General features: G+C 41.0%; 1 protein-coding gene and 1 pseudogene across 1 annotated transcript in view; one reads left to right on the top strand and one right to left on the bottom strand.

Moving 5' to 3' along the window:
- Positions 1-1341: 1341 nt before the first annotated feature.
- On the top strand, positions 1342-9902 carry LOC138033618 (sulfotransferase 1B1-like; annotated as a pseudogene).
- Positions 9903-12419: 2517 nt separating this feature from the next.
- The window catches only part of LOC138033614 (uncharacterized), a 7432-nt gene continuing 4851 nt past the window's right edge, over positions 12420-15000 (bottom strand). The window contains exon 4 of the mRNA XM_068881407.1: positions 12420-13407. Within this exon, the coding sequence (XP_068737508.1) occupies positions 12938-13407 (470 nt within the window). The 3' untranslated portion in view covers positions 12420-12937. The remainder of the gene's footprint in view (positions 13408-15000) is intronic.

Raw genomic sequence — 15000 nt, 5'->3', positions numbered from 1 at the left:
TTTTGGAAGTTAAGATCATTTCCGGAAATGCTGAAATTGGTGTTTATGAAATATACGCCAACTGCCAAAAACACTGAAGACTCGCTGATCTCCACACTTAAAAACAGCATTGCAATGTTTTACTTCTTGAGAAAAATAAAAAAAATGTGATCGTCACGCAGTCACGCAAAGTTTAAATTTCCTCGTTGCTCGTGTTGCTGTCATGTTGTTGTCTGTCTTTACTAGAAACGGTTTGTAGTAAAGCCAGAGTCGCACGGGAACTTGCTAGTCAATTCTATTCGGACGTCACGGGATCGAATCCAATATCACTATAAAAAACAGAACAACATTGAAAACAATTTTGCGAAAACAAGCAAATGATAACGTTGTGTGACGACTATCGTGGAACTGTGGCTATGTTCTGTTTCGTTTTAATTGTATTGCGGAGGTTTTTACGAAGTAAACATTAAAATGTGCTTTTAAAATGTGGAGCTCAGCGGATCTTCAGTGTCTCAAGGAGTTAGTGTATATTCCGCACAAAAATTCCAATTTCAATCTGAAATTCCCTTAATTTCGAAAAGCAAAGATGTCTCTTTCGTAGATTCCGTATAAATGAAAGAAAGATGCCAAACATTCGAATATAACATTACAGGAGAATAACGTCAAAAATTGAAACAAAAAAAAATTGGAAAAAAAAGACACCCCGACCCCGACCCCGACCCCGGCCCCGGCCCCGGCCCCGGCCCCGGCCCCGGCCCCGGCCCCGGCCCCGACGCCGGCCCGACCCCGGCCCCGGCCCCGCGTTTTGGCTACTACCAATGTCGAGCCCTGTAATAATGCGAAAATTTTCGCAGATGTCACTCATTACTTAGCTTCTCACGCAGACACTCTCAGGGTTTCGTCACGCGTTCACGAAGCCCCAAGTCTAGATTGTCTGCGTGGGAGCCTACTCATTGCTGTGGCAAGAAGTCCTGAGTGACATCGTGCGAAAAATTTGTATGATACCACTCTCCCGGGGGGGGGGGACTCCCATATGAAACAGACGGGGATGCTCGTCGTCTCGCTTAGGGGTGTAAATTTTGGATTTTGGTCTCGCTTAGGGTGTTCGGGGCAAAGTGCCAATATTTTAAGCCGCCAAGGTCAAAATTTGCTTAAGCCACGCCCAGATTGGTCTCCTTAGGGGTCACAAAAAGCTTGAGCCACGCCCAGATGGTGTCCTTTAGGGGTTAAATTTAAAATTTCCGACGAGCATCCCCGTCTGTTCCATATGGGAGTCCTCCCCCGGGGACCACTCACTGCTGTCAGTGCCAAGTCCTAAGCACAGTGAGCATAATTCATTTCAAGGTCTAACGCAGCATCGATTTGTCGACCTATCCAACAGTGCATTCCACTTTTAGCATAAATCATGGCAGATTATCCCCTAGTGCAGATAAGAAAAGGCTATTGGAAATCAGTCGCCTATTACACGCTTATGGACACGAATATTCCGGCACTTCTTGTTGGCGATCCGGCCTTATTGGCCCAGTACATCTCCAACTTCCAGACGAGATCGGACGACGTTTTTGTCGTATCATTTCCTAAGTCAGGTGAGCCTCTCGCTTCTTGAATTTTTGACTTGTTTGAAAATCAGTACAAATACAAATGTTGATTGTACGTTCGAGCCCAAACGGCCCGAGAACACAAAGAATAACATTGGATAACACCCATCGAAACCACATTTCCCTCTAAAGTGACTTTTCATCTCATTTCATGTATTAAACTGATTTCTTATTTAGAGATAAATGGGTCAATGCTGACGTCTCCACCTACTAAGGATTTTATACCTGTGGTTCATCACGTTTATCAAGTTTTGCGCAACACGTTTTGCTTCAGATGATCACCTGTTATCAGAGCCACGTCACGCGTGACCAAAATCAGCCACGCTAAAATAAAATTCCCGACATTTAATGGCAGCAAATTCTTGCTGAAAATTGTCTAAAAATCACAGCTAAAATATCAATATCACGATGCATACAAATGGATTCTTGGCATCAGAAATCTTTTCAGATATTCGCAAGAGATCGATGTCATGTTGATCAAAATCAATAAACAACCTGTGATGATAAACATATTCTATAATAAACGCATTTTAACTTGATGTTTCGTATGATATTGGCCGTTTTTATACTAGAGACGCATAATTCGTCTGGGACGAACTTGGGCAAACTTTTTTTCTGCGTCTGTTAAAAGACGGTCACAAGACGCATTATGCGTCTGGACGAAGAATTTATTTTAGTCCGTCTTCGAAGACGCACTAAACTGGAAAGTTCGTCCAGACGCATTATGCATCTAGTGCCCGTCTTTATACTAGACGAAATTAACAGACGCAGAAAAAATGTTTGCTCAAGTTCGTCCAAGACGAACCATGCGTCTCATATAGTTCGTCCCGTCTTTACACTAGACGGATAACATGAGAGACGCATAACCAGACGAATTATGCGTCTCTAGTATAAAAACGGCCATTGATATTCGTATGATGTTTCGACTTGATATTGTGACCGGTTTTGATTCTGTGATCCGCAACAGTGGAAGTGTAAATGTTACCTGTAAGGGCTCTGACATGATCCGTTTTCTGGTCATGTAAACGACCTCACGTCTCGTTTTACCGATGTAAAGGTCATTGCAATCCCAGCAACACGCTTTGTACACAATCTTGGATTTTTGAGATCAACAGAAACGGTCTTTGTAGGGGAAAAAAGACTGGATTCGACGGGTGTTACGAAACCATAGAACTGACCAAGGGTCCGGACGCACTGGACTGACAAAATTTGTTTGGTCCTTCCAAAAACGTGGGCGCACTGAGACACAGCAAAATATTTGTTAACCACAAGTGTCAATCACACGAAAATAAACACCACCGCTGTTCGCCGGAAAGGTTACATGAGATCTCAGGAGTCATGGGCTTAGGGTGATCTTTCACCGCTTCGATCGAATATGTTCCCTCGGCATATTATTGCTTGTATTCTATTTTTTTTTTCTTCCTTGAATTTGTTCAACTCCAGCAGAGGCAGTTGCTACTTCTAATATGCCAGTGAAGCCTTCACCTTGTTCGACTGCAACTGGTTCTAGAGTACCACAACAGATTTGTCCGTAGAAGGCGGACTGAAATACTCCGACTAAAAATAGAGATCAAATTTTCTTGATTGACATTTTCCTTCAAATCATGGCGTGTTAATTAACAAATCTGTCAGATTTCACGCCTGACAAAAATTTGTCCTGCTCCGAGGCACGACGACGGCGTCTTTGAAGTTTGGTAAACCTTGACAAAATTTGGTAGGGAGTTAGGTATCATCGAGTTGGACTTCGAGTTCGAGTTCGAGTTGGACTTCGAGTTGGACTTCGAGTTGCACTTCGAGTTAATAATTAAAACGCAAGTATATAATTGATAATAATGTATAATTATTATTTATTATTAATGTTAATAAGCAAAGAGATGTATAAGCTGTGATAACAATGGGGGTGACAGGCCTACACAACTCCTATCCACGTGTTTTAGCCAGCTTAGAGTTTGGCTCGAACGAGTATATCTTTTAAGGATCTGCCCCTTTTGTATGAAACGATCGGGGGATCTTGAAATATTTCGCAAAGTAGCGGTTGTTGCTGGATTAAATGCCATTTTTGCATAAAAATCACCGGGCGCAGTTGTCTCAGGGAACTGGTGACAGATTTTTTCGCAAAATAAACAAAAATTTGCCCCGTGCGTCCGGGCCCCAATACAGTCAACTCTCCGCTAACGTGCACTCTCGTAAGTAAGCAGACACTGCTCTACTTACAGACACATCTTTTCAATTCCACATTTTACCTTGAACCAGTCAAACGCTGTATTTACACATTTCCGTAAGTGGACACTCTCTCGCAAACGATCGCGGATACTTGAAAATTAAAACTGGATTTTTCTTTTCTTAACGCTCTCTCTTAAGCGGACACTCCACGCATAATATATAGACTCCTGGCAATTAAATTTGTCTTTAATTTGCAATACAAACAAAACTATTAGTTTTGACAGAGTAGCACGACAGTGGGGTCGGTTTTGTCAAATTTCCATTTGTCCGCGGGAAAGCAAGCAGTCTGTTCGTTTGTCATGAACAAGAGCCCAACATGTATTTGTAGTGTCTCTACTAACGGACGCTTTTTCCGATTCCCGATGGTATCCGCTTACGAGAGAGTTGACTGTACAAAATTTGAGACAGTGTGTGATAACTTCACTTTGGAAACCTAACTAGTGGTAAAAGGGGTTATGGGGAACAAATAAAGGAACATGGCTAATTTGAACTCAGGGAACATGGGAGCAACGTCGTTTACATGAACGGATAACGGATTATTGCACAGCCCTTACAGAAAACATTCACATTTCCGCTGTTGCGGATCACACAATCAAAACCGGTCACAACATCACTAGAAATCATTTGTTGTTCTTGCTCGTCCTGTGAATGGTTTTGCAGTGATGCATTTCTAGATTTTTTCCTGCCGCGCGACCTGCGCAATTTCTGCAACTTCTGAAAATACACGTGATCTTTATCCTTGACTTTACTCGGCCCCATGCGATTACCTATACTAATTATTTATTAATTCATCGTTTTAATTAATTAACTTAATTCTTAATTTGCACGCTTTTCTAGTTGCTATTAATAATAATAGAATTAATTACAATTAACTAACTAAAACGAATACTCTTCGCTTTAATGGTTCTAACCAGCTGTAACAATTTGGAGGGGATGTCTTATTATAAAAATTAACTCTGTAACATTGTTTCACGTAAATGGGGATCTCATGGTACCAAATGCAACATCAATAATTGCTTTACAAGATGCATTAATCGATGTAACAAAATAGGTTTAAATTCCTTTATCATCTTCCTCTTGGGTTATCAGAAATGTTATGCTTTCTTATACGTTTTTCTCAGATCTCTTGAAATCACCTCAGGGGTGATGGGCTCCTGTTGAAATTTAACGAGATGCTTCCGTGAAACATACACTGGGTTGCCTGTGGTACGTGTTACAGAAAATCAGAAGGCACTGAATTGTGTGGTATTGAACTACAGCATTCCATTCTCTGAAGAATAACGAATAAAAGAGAAGCGAGAAACATTGGCTTCTGGGCTGACATGTTGATAATTTTCAAGTTCCCTCACAAACATCTGTATTCATACATGTGTATGAATACATCTCCTAATGTACTTGAAAGGCTCAAACTGCTGAGATTCATAGGGATAGAAATGTTTTTTTTTTAACCAAAGAGCTTTGTATCTTGGTGTCACGCAAGGTGACAATTCGGAAATTCAAAATGCTGTATTTTCGAAACGAAAGACGTCACGAAACTGGAAACTTGAAAAAAGATTTATTTCTAGGTCATATTTAACCTCGTATACTTTAGATAAAAATTCAGAAAACCTTGCGATTTTGACTTAGAATTTGATGACGTCACTTTGAAAATCATCTATTGTTATCTTTCTTCTCTCGAGTGGAGTCCAGACGGAGGTCCAGTTAGGGGGTCCAGTTTGGGGTCCACGTTTTGTACCGTCCCTGCTTAAGACGTACTAAAGTCTTCCTTCAATTCCAGGCACGGACCGTGGTTAAATTACCGCAAGCATAATTGAACATCTCCCTTCCCCTTGGCAGCATTTCTACCATTTAGGTAAAATAGTTTTTTTAATATAATTGGTTGCATATTTTCTAACAGGAACAACATGGGTGCAAGAAATTGTCTGGCAGATTTTTAATGAGGGACAAGTTGTCAAAGAAAAGATTGATCGACGGTTTCCACACTTAGAAGAGTGTACCGCAGTGGACGACTCAAGGAGAACTGACTTCGAAGCTTTGTCACGCCCACGTCTTATTAAAAGCCATCTTCCTGCTAGTTCTATTCCCAAAGGCTCAGATGGAAACTCGCGGTGTAAATACATCTACGTTGCTCGAAATCCAAAGGATGTTGCAGTGTCATATTTTTACTTTATCTCAAGTCTGGTACCTGCAGAGTTCGGGGATAACGCTCTTCATGGGCCTTGGGAATTCTTTGTGGACGTGTTCATAGAAGGAAATGGTGAGTTGAAGGTATTGGCTGTGTTTACCACGGTGAACCTTACTTGCAAGGGACAATTGTAGATACGTGGCTGCATAGCCACGTGGCCAATTATAGAAAGAGCCGCGTAGCCAAGCGCAGCTCGACAAGATGAACTTATGACTTCCAATTCGCCAAATCGTGCAAGTCTGTGTTGTTTACAAGACTTTTTAAGGGTAACTTTTGAGAGGAGATCTCAAAGAGACTCTAGAGGTGTCCTGACTATTACATCACACACACAAAGAAACCTTGAAATTAGAAAGAATACTGACACGAACACCGTTTGCTTGCACTTTAAGCTCCTTGCATGATAATATCGTTAACATCAAGTGACATATTGCTTCTCCTAATGCATTGCTTTCTCATTTTTTATAACTTGCAGTGCCATATTCAAAATGGAACGACCATGTGTTAGGTTGGTGGAAACACAGAAATGATGCCAATGTGCTGTTTCTTAAATATGAAGACTTAAAAAAGGTGAGACATGCTGACGCATCAGCTGCTTGCAATTAATTCGAAAGAGTTTTTGTTGTTATAATTTGTTCCTAACACAGCTCACTATGAGCTGGATTAATATGTGGGCATCTGGTCACTTCCCATGCCCTAAGGTGTCCATACTGGTAGGTGTCTCTATAAATTATCAACCTTTCATATCCAGTCCCATTACGTGTCTCGTACTTCCCTGAGTATAAGTTGAATCTTTGCTGACGAAATTGTTTAAATTTTGTCTCATTAACGTACGCGTATGCTGATAGAAGCCATTATGCCATTCACAAATCGATGTCTAAAGGTAAAAGAGCGTGTTTAACTTGGTTAACTTATCAATTTTAAGCCTTTTAGCATTGATAATGAGCGAGTTATTAGCCATCATAAACTGAGATTCTTATGTGGCAAAAGCGCTTATGAGCCTCCCCACCCCCCTCCTCCCCGGATACTTGGGTCAATTTTCGCCGGGTATGTGCTGCTGGCCTCTCAGAACCCGAACTCCTCTATAGTCTATTTTATGGCCAATTATAGACTCCATCACTTTTGGGTAAATGCAATTTTAGCTAACCCAAATTAGTATCTTTTTGTTTATGCATAAACGTTACACGGTCTTTTAATTGTAATTTCAAAACTGAATGAAATGCGATTAGTAAATATTAAATCAACACCGCTACAGTTCTTTCTTTAACAACTTTTTTTAACCGCGAATTTTTTCCATTTTTAAATCCCACTAGCCATAATTTTCTTACCCCCCAAAATCCCAACAATTTAATTTGAGACTCCATTCTAGTAACTCTGTCGGGAACTCTGTTGACAATGCAATCCCATTATAGTGGGCTCATAACCCCCCGGGTTATGAGCCCACTCATTATTTGTAGAATTTCGGAATTTCAGTTACTCAGAGACTACTTGGTAGATTGCCCTCAAAGTTTTAGAGATTGTTCATTCTGCAATTGGGTTATGCTAATGAGGCGAAAAATGTAAACGAAGATTTCCCTATTCGTAGGAAGCCGAAAAGACCCGTTAATTAGTGGGCCTATAAAAGAACTCTCACAGCTTCAGATCCGAAACTCAAAAAGGCACAAGGCACAAGTGTTGAGACCTTGAGTCGTGAATAATACCTTTTAAAGTTAAATTTGTTAATCTCCAGAGCCAGAGCAGAACAAAATTAAACCATTTGTCGCTTTGTGATGTGCACGTGTTTCCGATGACGTATCAGGCGGGAAAATAAGCTTTTAAACTTAGAGGGAAATCGTCATCTTAAAATGGCGAGGTGTGAAACAAAAATCAACGTAACTTATACTACGGGTACTAGTTTTTCGCCCCGCGTCAGAGGGTCTATCCGACCGAACTCTCCGAGTGAACGGGAATCGGGAGATTACCCGCGCGAATCAGTAAGCTCGCGAGGGACAAAAAAACTCATTATTGTTCTTTGTTTATTTCTAGGATTTACTGTCCTGTGTGCGAACGATCGCCGAGTTCCTCTGTCAGGAACTCTGTTGACAATGCAACCCCATTATAGTGGGCTCATAACCCCCCGGGTTATGAGCCCACTCATTATTTGTAGAATTTCGGAATTTCAGTTACTCAGAGACTACTTGGTAGATTGCCCTCAAAGTTTTAGAGATTGTTCATTCTGCAATTGGGTTATGCTAATGAGGCGAAAAATGTAAACGAAGATTTCCCTATTCGTAGGAAGCCGAAAAGACCCGTTAATTAGTGGGCCTATAAAAGAACTCTCACAGCTTCAGATCCGAAACTCAAAAAGGCACAAGGCACAAGTGTTGAGACCTTGAGTCGTGAATAATACCTTTTAAAGTTAAATTTGTTAATCTCCAGAGCCAGAGCAGAACAAAATTAAACCATTTGTCGCTTTGTGATGTGCACGTGTTTCCGATGACGTATCAGGCGGGAAAATAAGCTTTTAAACTTAGAGGGAAATCGTCATCTTAAAATGGCGAGGTGTGAAACAAAAATCAACGTAACTTATACTACGGGTACTAGTTTTTCGCCCCGCGTCAGAGGGTCTATCCGACCGAACTCTCCGAGTGAACGGGAATCGGGAGATTACCCGCGCGAACCAGTAAGCTCGCGAGGAGACACGCGAGAGACTGTTCTTTGTTTATTTCTAGGATTTACTGTCCTGTGTGCGAACGATCGCCGAGTTCCTTTAGAAACCGTTGTCAGATGAGCTTATCAGTCGCATTGCTCAGCAGTGTACGTTTAAGGAAATGATGCAGAATTCTGGAAATTACAAACGCACTGATGAAGACGACACCATCGGTCAGATTCTAAGAAAAGGTGTTGTTGGTGATTGGAAGAATTACTTTACTCCAGAGGCGAATGAGAGATTTGACAAAGAAGTTTTGGCAAAATTGAGTGGAAGTGGATTAGAGTTTGACTTTGAGTTATAGACCATCATTAAAAACCGGTCAAGAGAATTGTGAGATGAAATTCCGCCTCACAGTATTTTTGTGAATGACAACACGTCACTCGACGTTAACGTAGTTGTGAATATATCTGTTTACAAACATTTCTTTTCAAATGTGCCAACCGCAGAAACAAAAGACCCTTTGTTTCGACAGCCAATGAGGCTCCGGGTGGCACTTTGATGAGGATAGTTTACGTCAACGATGTCTTCGCTATTATGATCTTTGATTTTGTAATCATTTTGCAAATTATTTCAAGTTGTTCCATGGCGAAATTAAACAAGTTTTGCATCATCCAATGGATTTTTCTTCAGTTCTCTGTAAGACTTTTTGAGAGAGATGTTCGGTGAAAGCGAAGGGTTTTTCATTTTCTACGCTACTATGATTGTGTTTATTAATTAACGCAAATAACATGCCTGCCTAATTGTCGCTCGTCAATACACTGTTTTGTGGATATTTTTCTTTTAATTAGTAGAAAGGCTTAAATACGCGAAATGATTTACACAAGGTACACATTTGTACTAAAATCCCAACGATATTTTTGTGAAACGGTTCAGTTAAACGTCTTCTTACCTCAACTATTACTGCTCCACCAAGTCGCATTTCTTTCTATTTGTCAGTGTTTGATGGCTGTTATCCCATAACAATGAACCACTGCCAGGAGGCGGCAAGCCATTACGTCAGTTCAGCTCGAAACTTCAGCCATGTTTGTTTTCCTTGCAAAATTTTTACCACACATTCATTGACCTTATACGGTTAAAGCAACCAAATATGTCTCAACAGGCTTACCATATTTGTAGAGCATGATATAAAGGCTCATATACAACACTGGTTTAGCCAATCAAAAGTCTGGAATTGTTTTCCGAGATGTTCAGTATTTCTCCACGACCTTTGGGCTGGCCTATAACCCGCTCGCATGTACGCATTATTCTTCATATGAAAAAACAAACACGGCAAAAAAAGTAGCGGTCACCCTCTTGGAAAACGATCGGTTAACATTGGAAAATGCAGCATTTTTCGAACATCTGTTTGCGTTTACCGATCGTGAAATCCAAGGTTTTCTGTTAGTTTTCCAGCCGGTGAACTCGAGTTTTCTTTCCATTATCCGACAGCTTTCCATCACGGTGAACAACAGGAAAACAAGCCGTTTTCCACGTGTTCATCGCCTGGTTAACGACGTGAAAACAGATTGTTTTCCGTTGTTTTACTGGCGTTTTACAGTCACCAAACAGCGTGTTAACTGGTGTTTACTGGAGTTTTCTCTCATTGTCCAGGTGCTCACCGCGCGGTTAACGCTCTGAAAACAGATTGTTTCCCGTTGTTTTACCGGCGTTTTCCAGTCGCAAAACAGCGTGTTAGCTGGAGTTTACTCTCATTGTCCTGGTGTTCACCGCGCGGTTAACGCACGCTAAACAGGTTGTTTTCCATTGCTTACTGGTGTTTTCCAGTTACAAAACAACGCGTTCAGTGGAGTTTTCAGCGAGTTTTCTTGCATTTTCCCGAACAGTGAATGCGCGGGGAACGCCACAAAACTGCTTGTTCTTCAGCGTTCACTAGTTGGCTTAAAAACACGGTGTTTGCCTTGAAGGAAAACGCAGTGTTGTCACACGAACGCGCCTACTTTCCTGCCTTTTCTGCATTTGCGGCTACTCCTTTTCGCTGGTATTTTACATGCACTTAAGGTTTGAAATCAGTTGGGTGGCGTAGCTTACAAATTTGGCTGTATTTACGTTTTAATTTACACTGAGTTCGTAGCTGTAACGCTACTTTCACAATGAAATTCAAATGAGCATAGGTGGCGTAAAACTTGAGTAGATGCTGCTGCGAAACCCAAGCGACCTTGGCGACCTGTGTTTGGCGCTCTGAACAACTTATTTTACGTCTGTTAACCAATAGTGAACACCGAGTTTTCCGCGTGTTTTCAAAAACAGGAAAACGAGCTATGAACGCGGAATTTTCCTGTCATTCACCGTTTAGTAAAATCACCAGAAAACGTTAACAAGGGCTTTATTGCCGTGAAAACAAAAGAAAACCAATTTGAGGCCCAATGGTTACGGCGCTTGTCTGGAGACGGATCCCGGCTTCAAGACTCGTTTTTACCACTCCTTGAATTTGGTCCTCAACTTCTCAGCTGCACTTGTAAATATAGAACTGGTTTCCCTCTGGCCAGTTGGGTTGTTGTTATTGTTACATTGAGTCGCCTCGTTGGCCAGTTAAGTATGTATGTAAGTATGTATAAATGATTGTCTGATTGTTCATTCAAAATGCTTGCTGTAAAGTTGTGATCCATAGAAAAAGAGACGCGTCAGCTCATTTCTTCAATCGTTAATTTTCGCTCACCGTATCTTAGCACTGTTTCGATTAATTGTTACCGAAAGGCTTACAGCATCTTTCAGCACACGTCGAACGTTTCGAGTAAAATTCACGAACTGATTGCTGACATGCAAGCGAAAAAGCAAGCGCAGTAGAGTATAATTCTTTTCGTCGATGTCTTGCGTTGGTGCTCGCCTTGACGTTTCGGTAGCGCATACGTGTACTTCTTGCATTTGCAACCACATCTGCGTTTGCGTCGTACGTGTGACATGGGCTGAACTATTCTGCCTGCGGGATGACTGAATCGATTATAGGACCATATAGTGTCCAGTGACAACAGAGTTTGTAGCAGGCCAGTTTCGAATTATATACAAACATAGAAACCGAGTCGTGGTTCAGGAGAACAATTTGCATTTTTTTTGCTCAAAACACAGGAAAATGCAAATTATATCCCTTAACTGCGACTCTGTTCTTTTGTTCTCGCAGAATGTAAAACTAACCTATTGAAAAGAAAGGCAATTTATTTTGAAAAATAGAAAACAAATAGTTTCTGTTAATTGAACGCCGGCCGGTATAAATGCAAAAAGAAAATTTGTTGTGTAGATTTCATTACCATAATTTTTTGTATTACAAAGGGTAATTGTCCAAAAATGCATTTGGGCGTGTGCAGGCTGCGCCGGGAAAGGTTTGATTTCCTTGTGTTTCCCTCCCACTATAAGAAGTTGTGTTAATAGTACTTCCCCTTGACTTTCCTTAAAGTGGTTTTGCCTTACGTTTGTCCGTAATAACTTACGGTTTCGTTAGATGGACTGTGAGGTTGTTAGTAAACGCATATGGGCTTCACGGGTGACGAGAATCGACCAATAGGCCTTTTTCGATATATTAAAATTCAGCTTGAAAGAGAGGTTTAGAGGACAAAGACAAAGGAAAGTGGATGATATGTAAATATTTTTCACATTCATTCCAACGTGTTTCTATTGTTTTTGTCCTCACAGCCTCAATATCAAGCTGAATATTGATATTTTTGAAAATGGCCTATTCACATTGTTCAAAATTATTTATTTCCTTTTTTTTTTCATTTAGAATGTTTTCATATCCCACGATAAGAAAAAAATGTTTTATATAATATTTGTATAATATTTTATTGTAGACTACAACGTGGAAATGCAGTGCTCGCCAGCTCGATATTTTCGCCCTTCCGGGTTTTGATCTTCCATTTATCTTAACTCTTGCTTCACCATTCTGGAAACGAAACACATATTTCATCGAAATGACCGAGGATGGCACAGTCGGTTAGTGCGCGGCCTTGGTACAAGAGGTCCTGTGTTCGATTCCCGGATCTCACATCCTTGTTTCGACTTCTTTCCGTTCTGTGTAGCTTAAGTAATTTTAAATACCCGTAAAACGGAGCACTGATGGAGAGGGGGGAGTAAAATGAGCGCACCGTCGACCTCAGGTTTGTCAGTTGAATTACTGTTACGAGTTATCGACGTTAATATGGTTGCTTTGAAATAACGCCTTGCTTCTACAGCTTAAAATACGTTTTTATTTGACTTAAAAAGAAATTTGGATCCAGCAAGCACTTCATTCTCAAAACTGCATTTTTTTATCTCGTCTGCCGACTGGAGAATGTTTTAACACTGTGATGAACGGAAAATCAAAGCTGGGATCTGGCCTTGGGACCTGGTGGAAGCGTTTGTGTCTTTTGATGATTTTCCTGCAAAGGTAACTGTAACTCCTGAACAAGAGGCGCTGGCCACTCCGTCACTGAGGTAATAGGATCGAGAACTTGTTGTGATTTTCGATGTAGCAGTGTATGTTACACCTGCATGAATTGAAATCCCATGGGAAAAAAGGACCTCAAATGTTTTGACACTTGAACTGGTTGGATAGGACCCAGCCTTCTCGGCCAGCAAGGTACTGCCACGGTACAAACGAACGGTGACCTGGAAAGTAGTTGAACCGCTGCTCACTCCCCACAAGCGATACCCTTGTAAAATCACGTCTCCATTGGTCTGAAAATCAATGGCGTCGACTCTACCAGAGCTGTATCCCCAAGCGCCTATCGGATTTTTGGATCTGCTGCGCCAGCAGTCACAATTAACTGCACAAACAAAATGAAGATTTAGTTGAAAGAAGCAGCCAGAAAGAAATAAGTTGACAGTTTAATATCAGGCTACAAACGCCAGCCAAAATAAATTGATAAACTGAGAGATGACATTGACTTGAGAATTGAATAACAAAAGAAAATCAAAGTATATAGAGAAAAAATGAAAGAAATTAGTTAGTTCGATGACTCCAGAAATCAGTCAAGTCCAGTAGTCGTCAGATATCAAAATTCGACGAAGTAAAAGCGTTGGGGTGAGAGAAGTCCTGAGACGGACTGTTGTTAGTGACACTGATTGACGTTTCAACAACCTGACTGGAAGTCATCATCACAGTCAACCTGAGAGGAGGTCAACCTGAACTGGAGTCACCCTCAGAGTCAAGTGATTTGTGTTGTGTCGGTGAATCGCATGAGTAATCTGATCTTTCATCTGAATGGTCAGTAGGGAATGTAGTTCCCGGTGTTGTGGTCTGTCTTCTGTGGTGTATCATGGATGGGAGGGTAAATGCTCGGAGATATTAGCTACACCAAGCTACTCTAAAATCTGAGGGTAAAGAAAGAAAAGATATATGATATATATAGAAATGTGATGCAATCGGTCTGTCTTGTAAACCGTGACGTCGCTGGCTGGGCAAACTAATTGGTGCGTCTCGATACGCAGAAATTCTGACGCTCTGTCGTTGTTTGACTGTTCTGTTGGTTTCGTCAGTAAGCCGTTTGTATGGTGCCGTGGATAATTGGCCGAGCTAGTAAAACGCATGCGGGTATCCCTGAAATGACGTGATGAAAAAACGTGAACGAGTTTTTGCATTGTGTTGTAGATGACATTGACTTGAGCATTAAATAACAAAAGAAAATCAAGGTAGATAAAGAAGAATGAAAGAAACGTTTTACTTCGATGACTCCCGAAATCAGTCAAGTCCAGTAGACATCAGATTTCAAAACTAAATGAAGAAAGATCGTCCGCGGGTGAGTCAGTGTAGTCCTGAGAAGGACTGCTTTTGGTGAGACCTTTTGACGCCCCGAGCGGAAGTCATCGTCAGAGTCAAGTGATTTGTGTAGCTAGTGTCAGTGATTAGTATAAGTATTCAGAGCTTTGACCTGATTGGTCAATATAACGTCATGTTATTGGTCTGTCTAGTCAGCCGTGATGTTGCTGCCTGGGAAGTCTGTGATTGATGCGTCTCGATCCGTATAAACTCTGAAGCTTTGCCGCTCTTCGTCTGTCCTGTTGGTTTCGTCAGTAAGTCGTTTGTATGGTGCCGGTTCAGAGAAGGTTATTTTGAGTGCGACTATGAGACTAGACAGAGAAATACAATTGAGATTTACATTAAAAAATAGAGCAAGAAAGAAGTGTGTTGATGGCCTAATATGAGTTTCCGCTTCCTTCTATTCACCTTTTGAGCTTCGAATTGCAACAGACAATTATTGAATAATAAGAGACTGAGAGTTGGTATTTTCATCTGCCCGGTGATAAGCTACCTCTCCACGCACTCTACGAATCTTTTAAGCGTAAATTGGAACAACGATAGTCTATCTGTTATTGCTGTGTTATCTTACGGCAAATATAAGAACCTACTAGCGTAGATT

Source organism: Montipora capricornis, chromosome 14 (assembly GCF_036669925.1).
Source record: "Montipora capricornis isolate CH-2021 chromosome 14, ASM3666992v2, whole genome shotgun sequence".
Classification (NCBI taxonomy): domain Eukaryota; kingdom Metazoa; phylum Cnidaria; class Anthozoa; order Scleractinia; family Acroporidae; genus Montipora; species Montipora capricornis.
The sequence above is the reverse complement of the archived record's forward strand: the minus strand, read 5'-3'. Positions and strand labels throughout refer to the sequence as shown.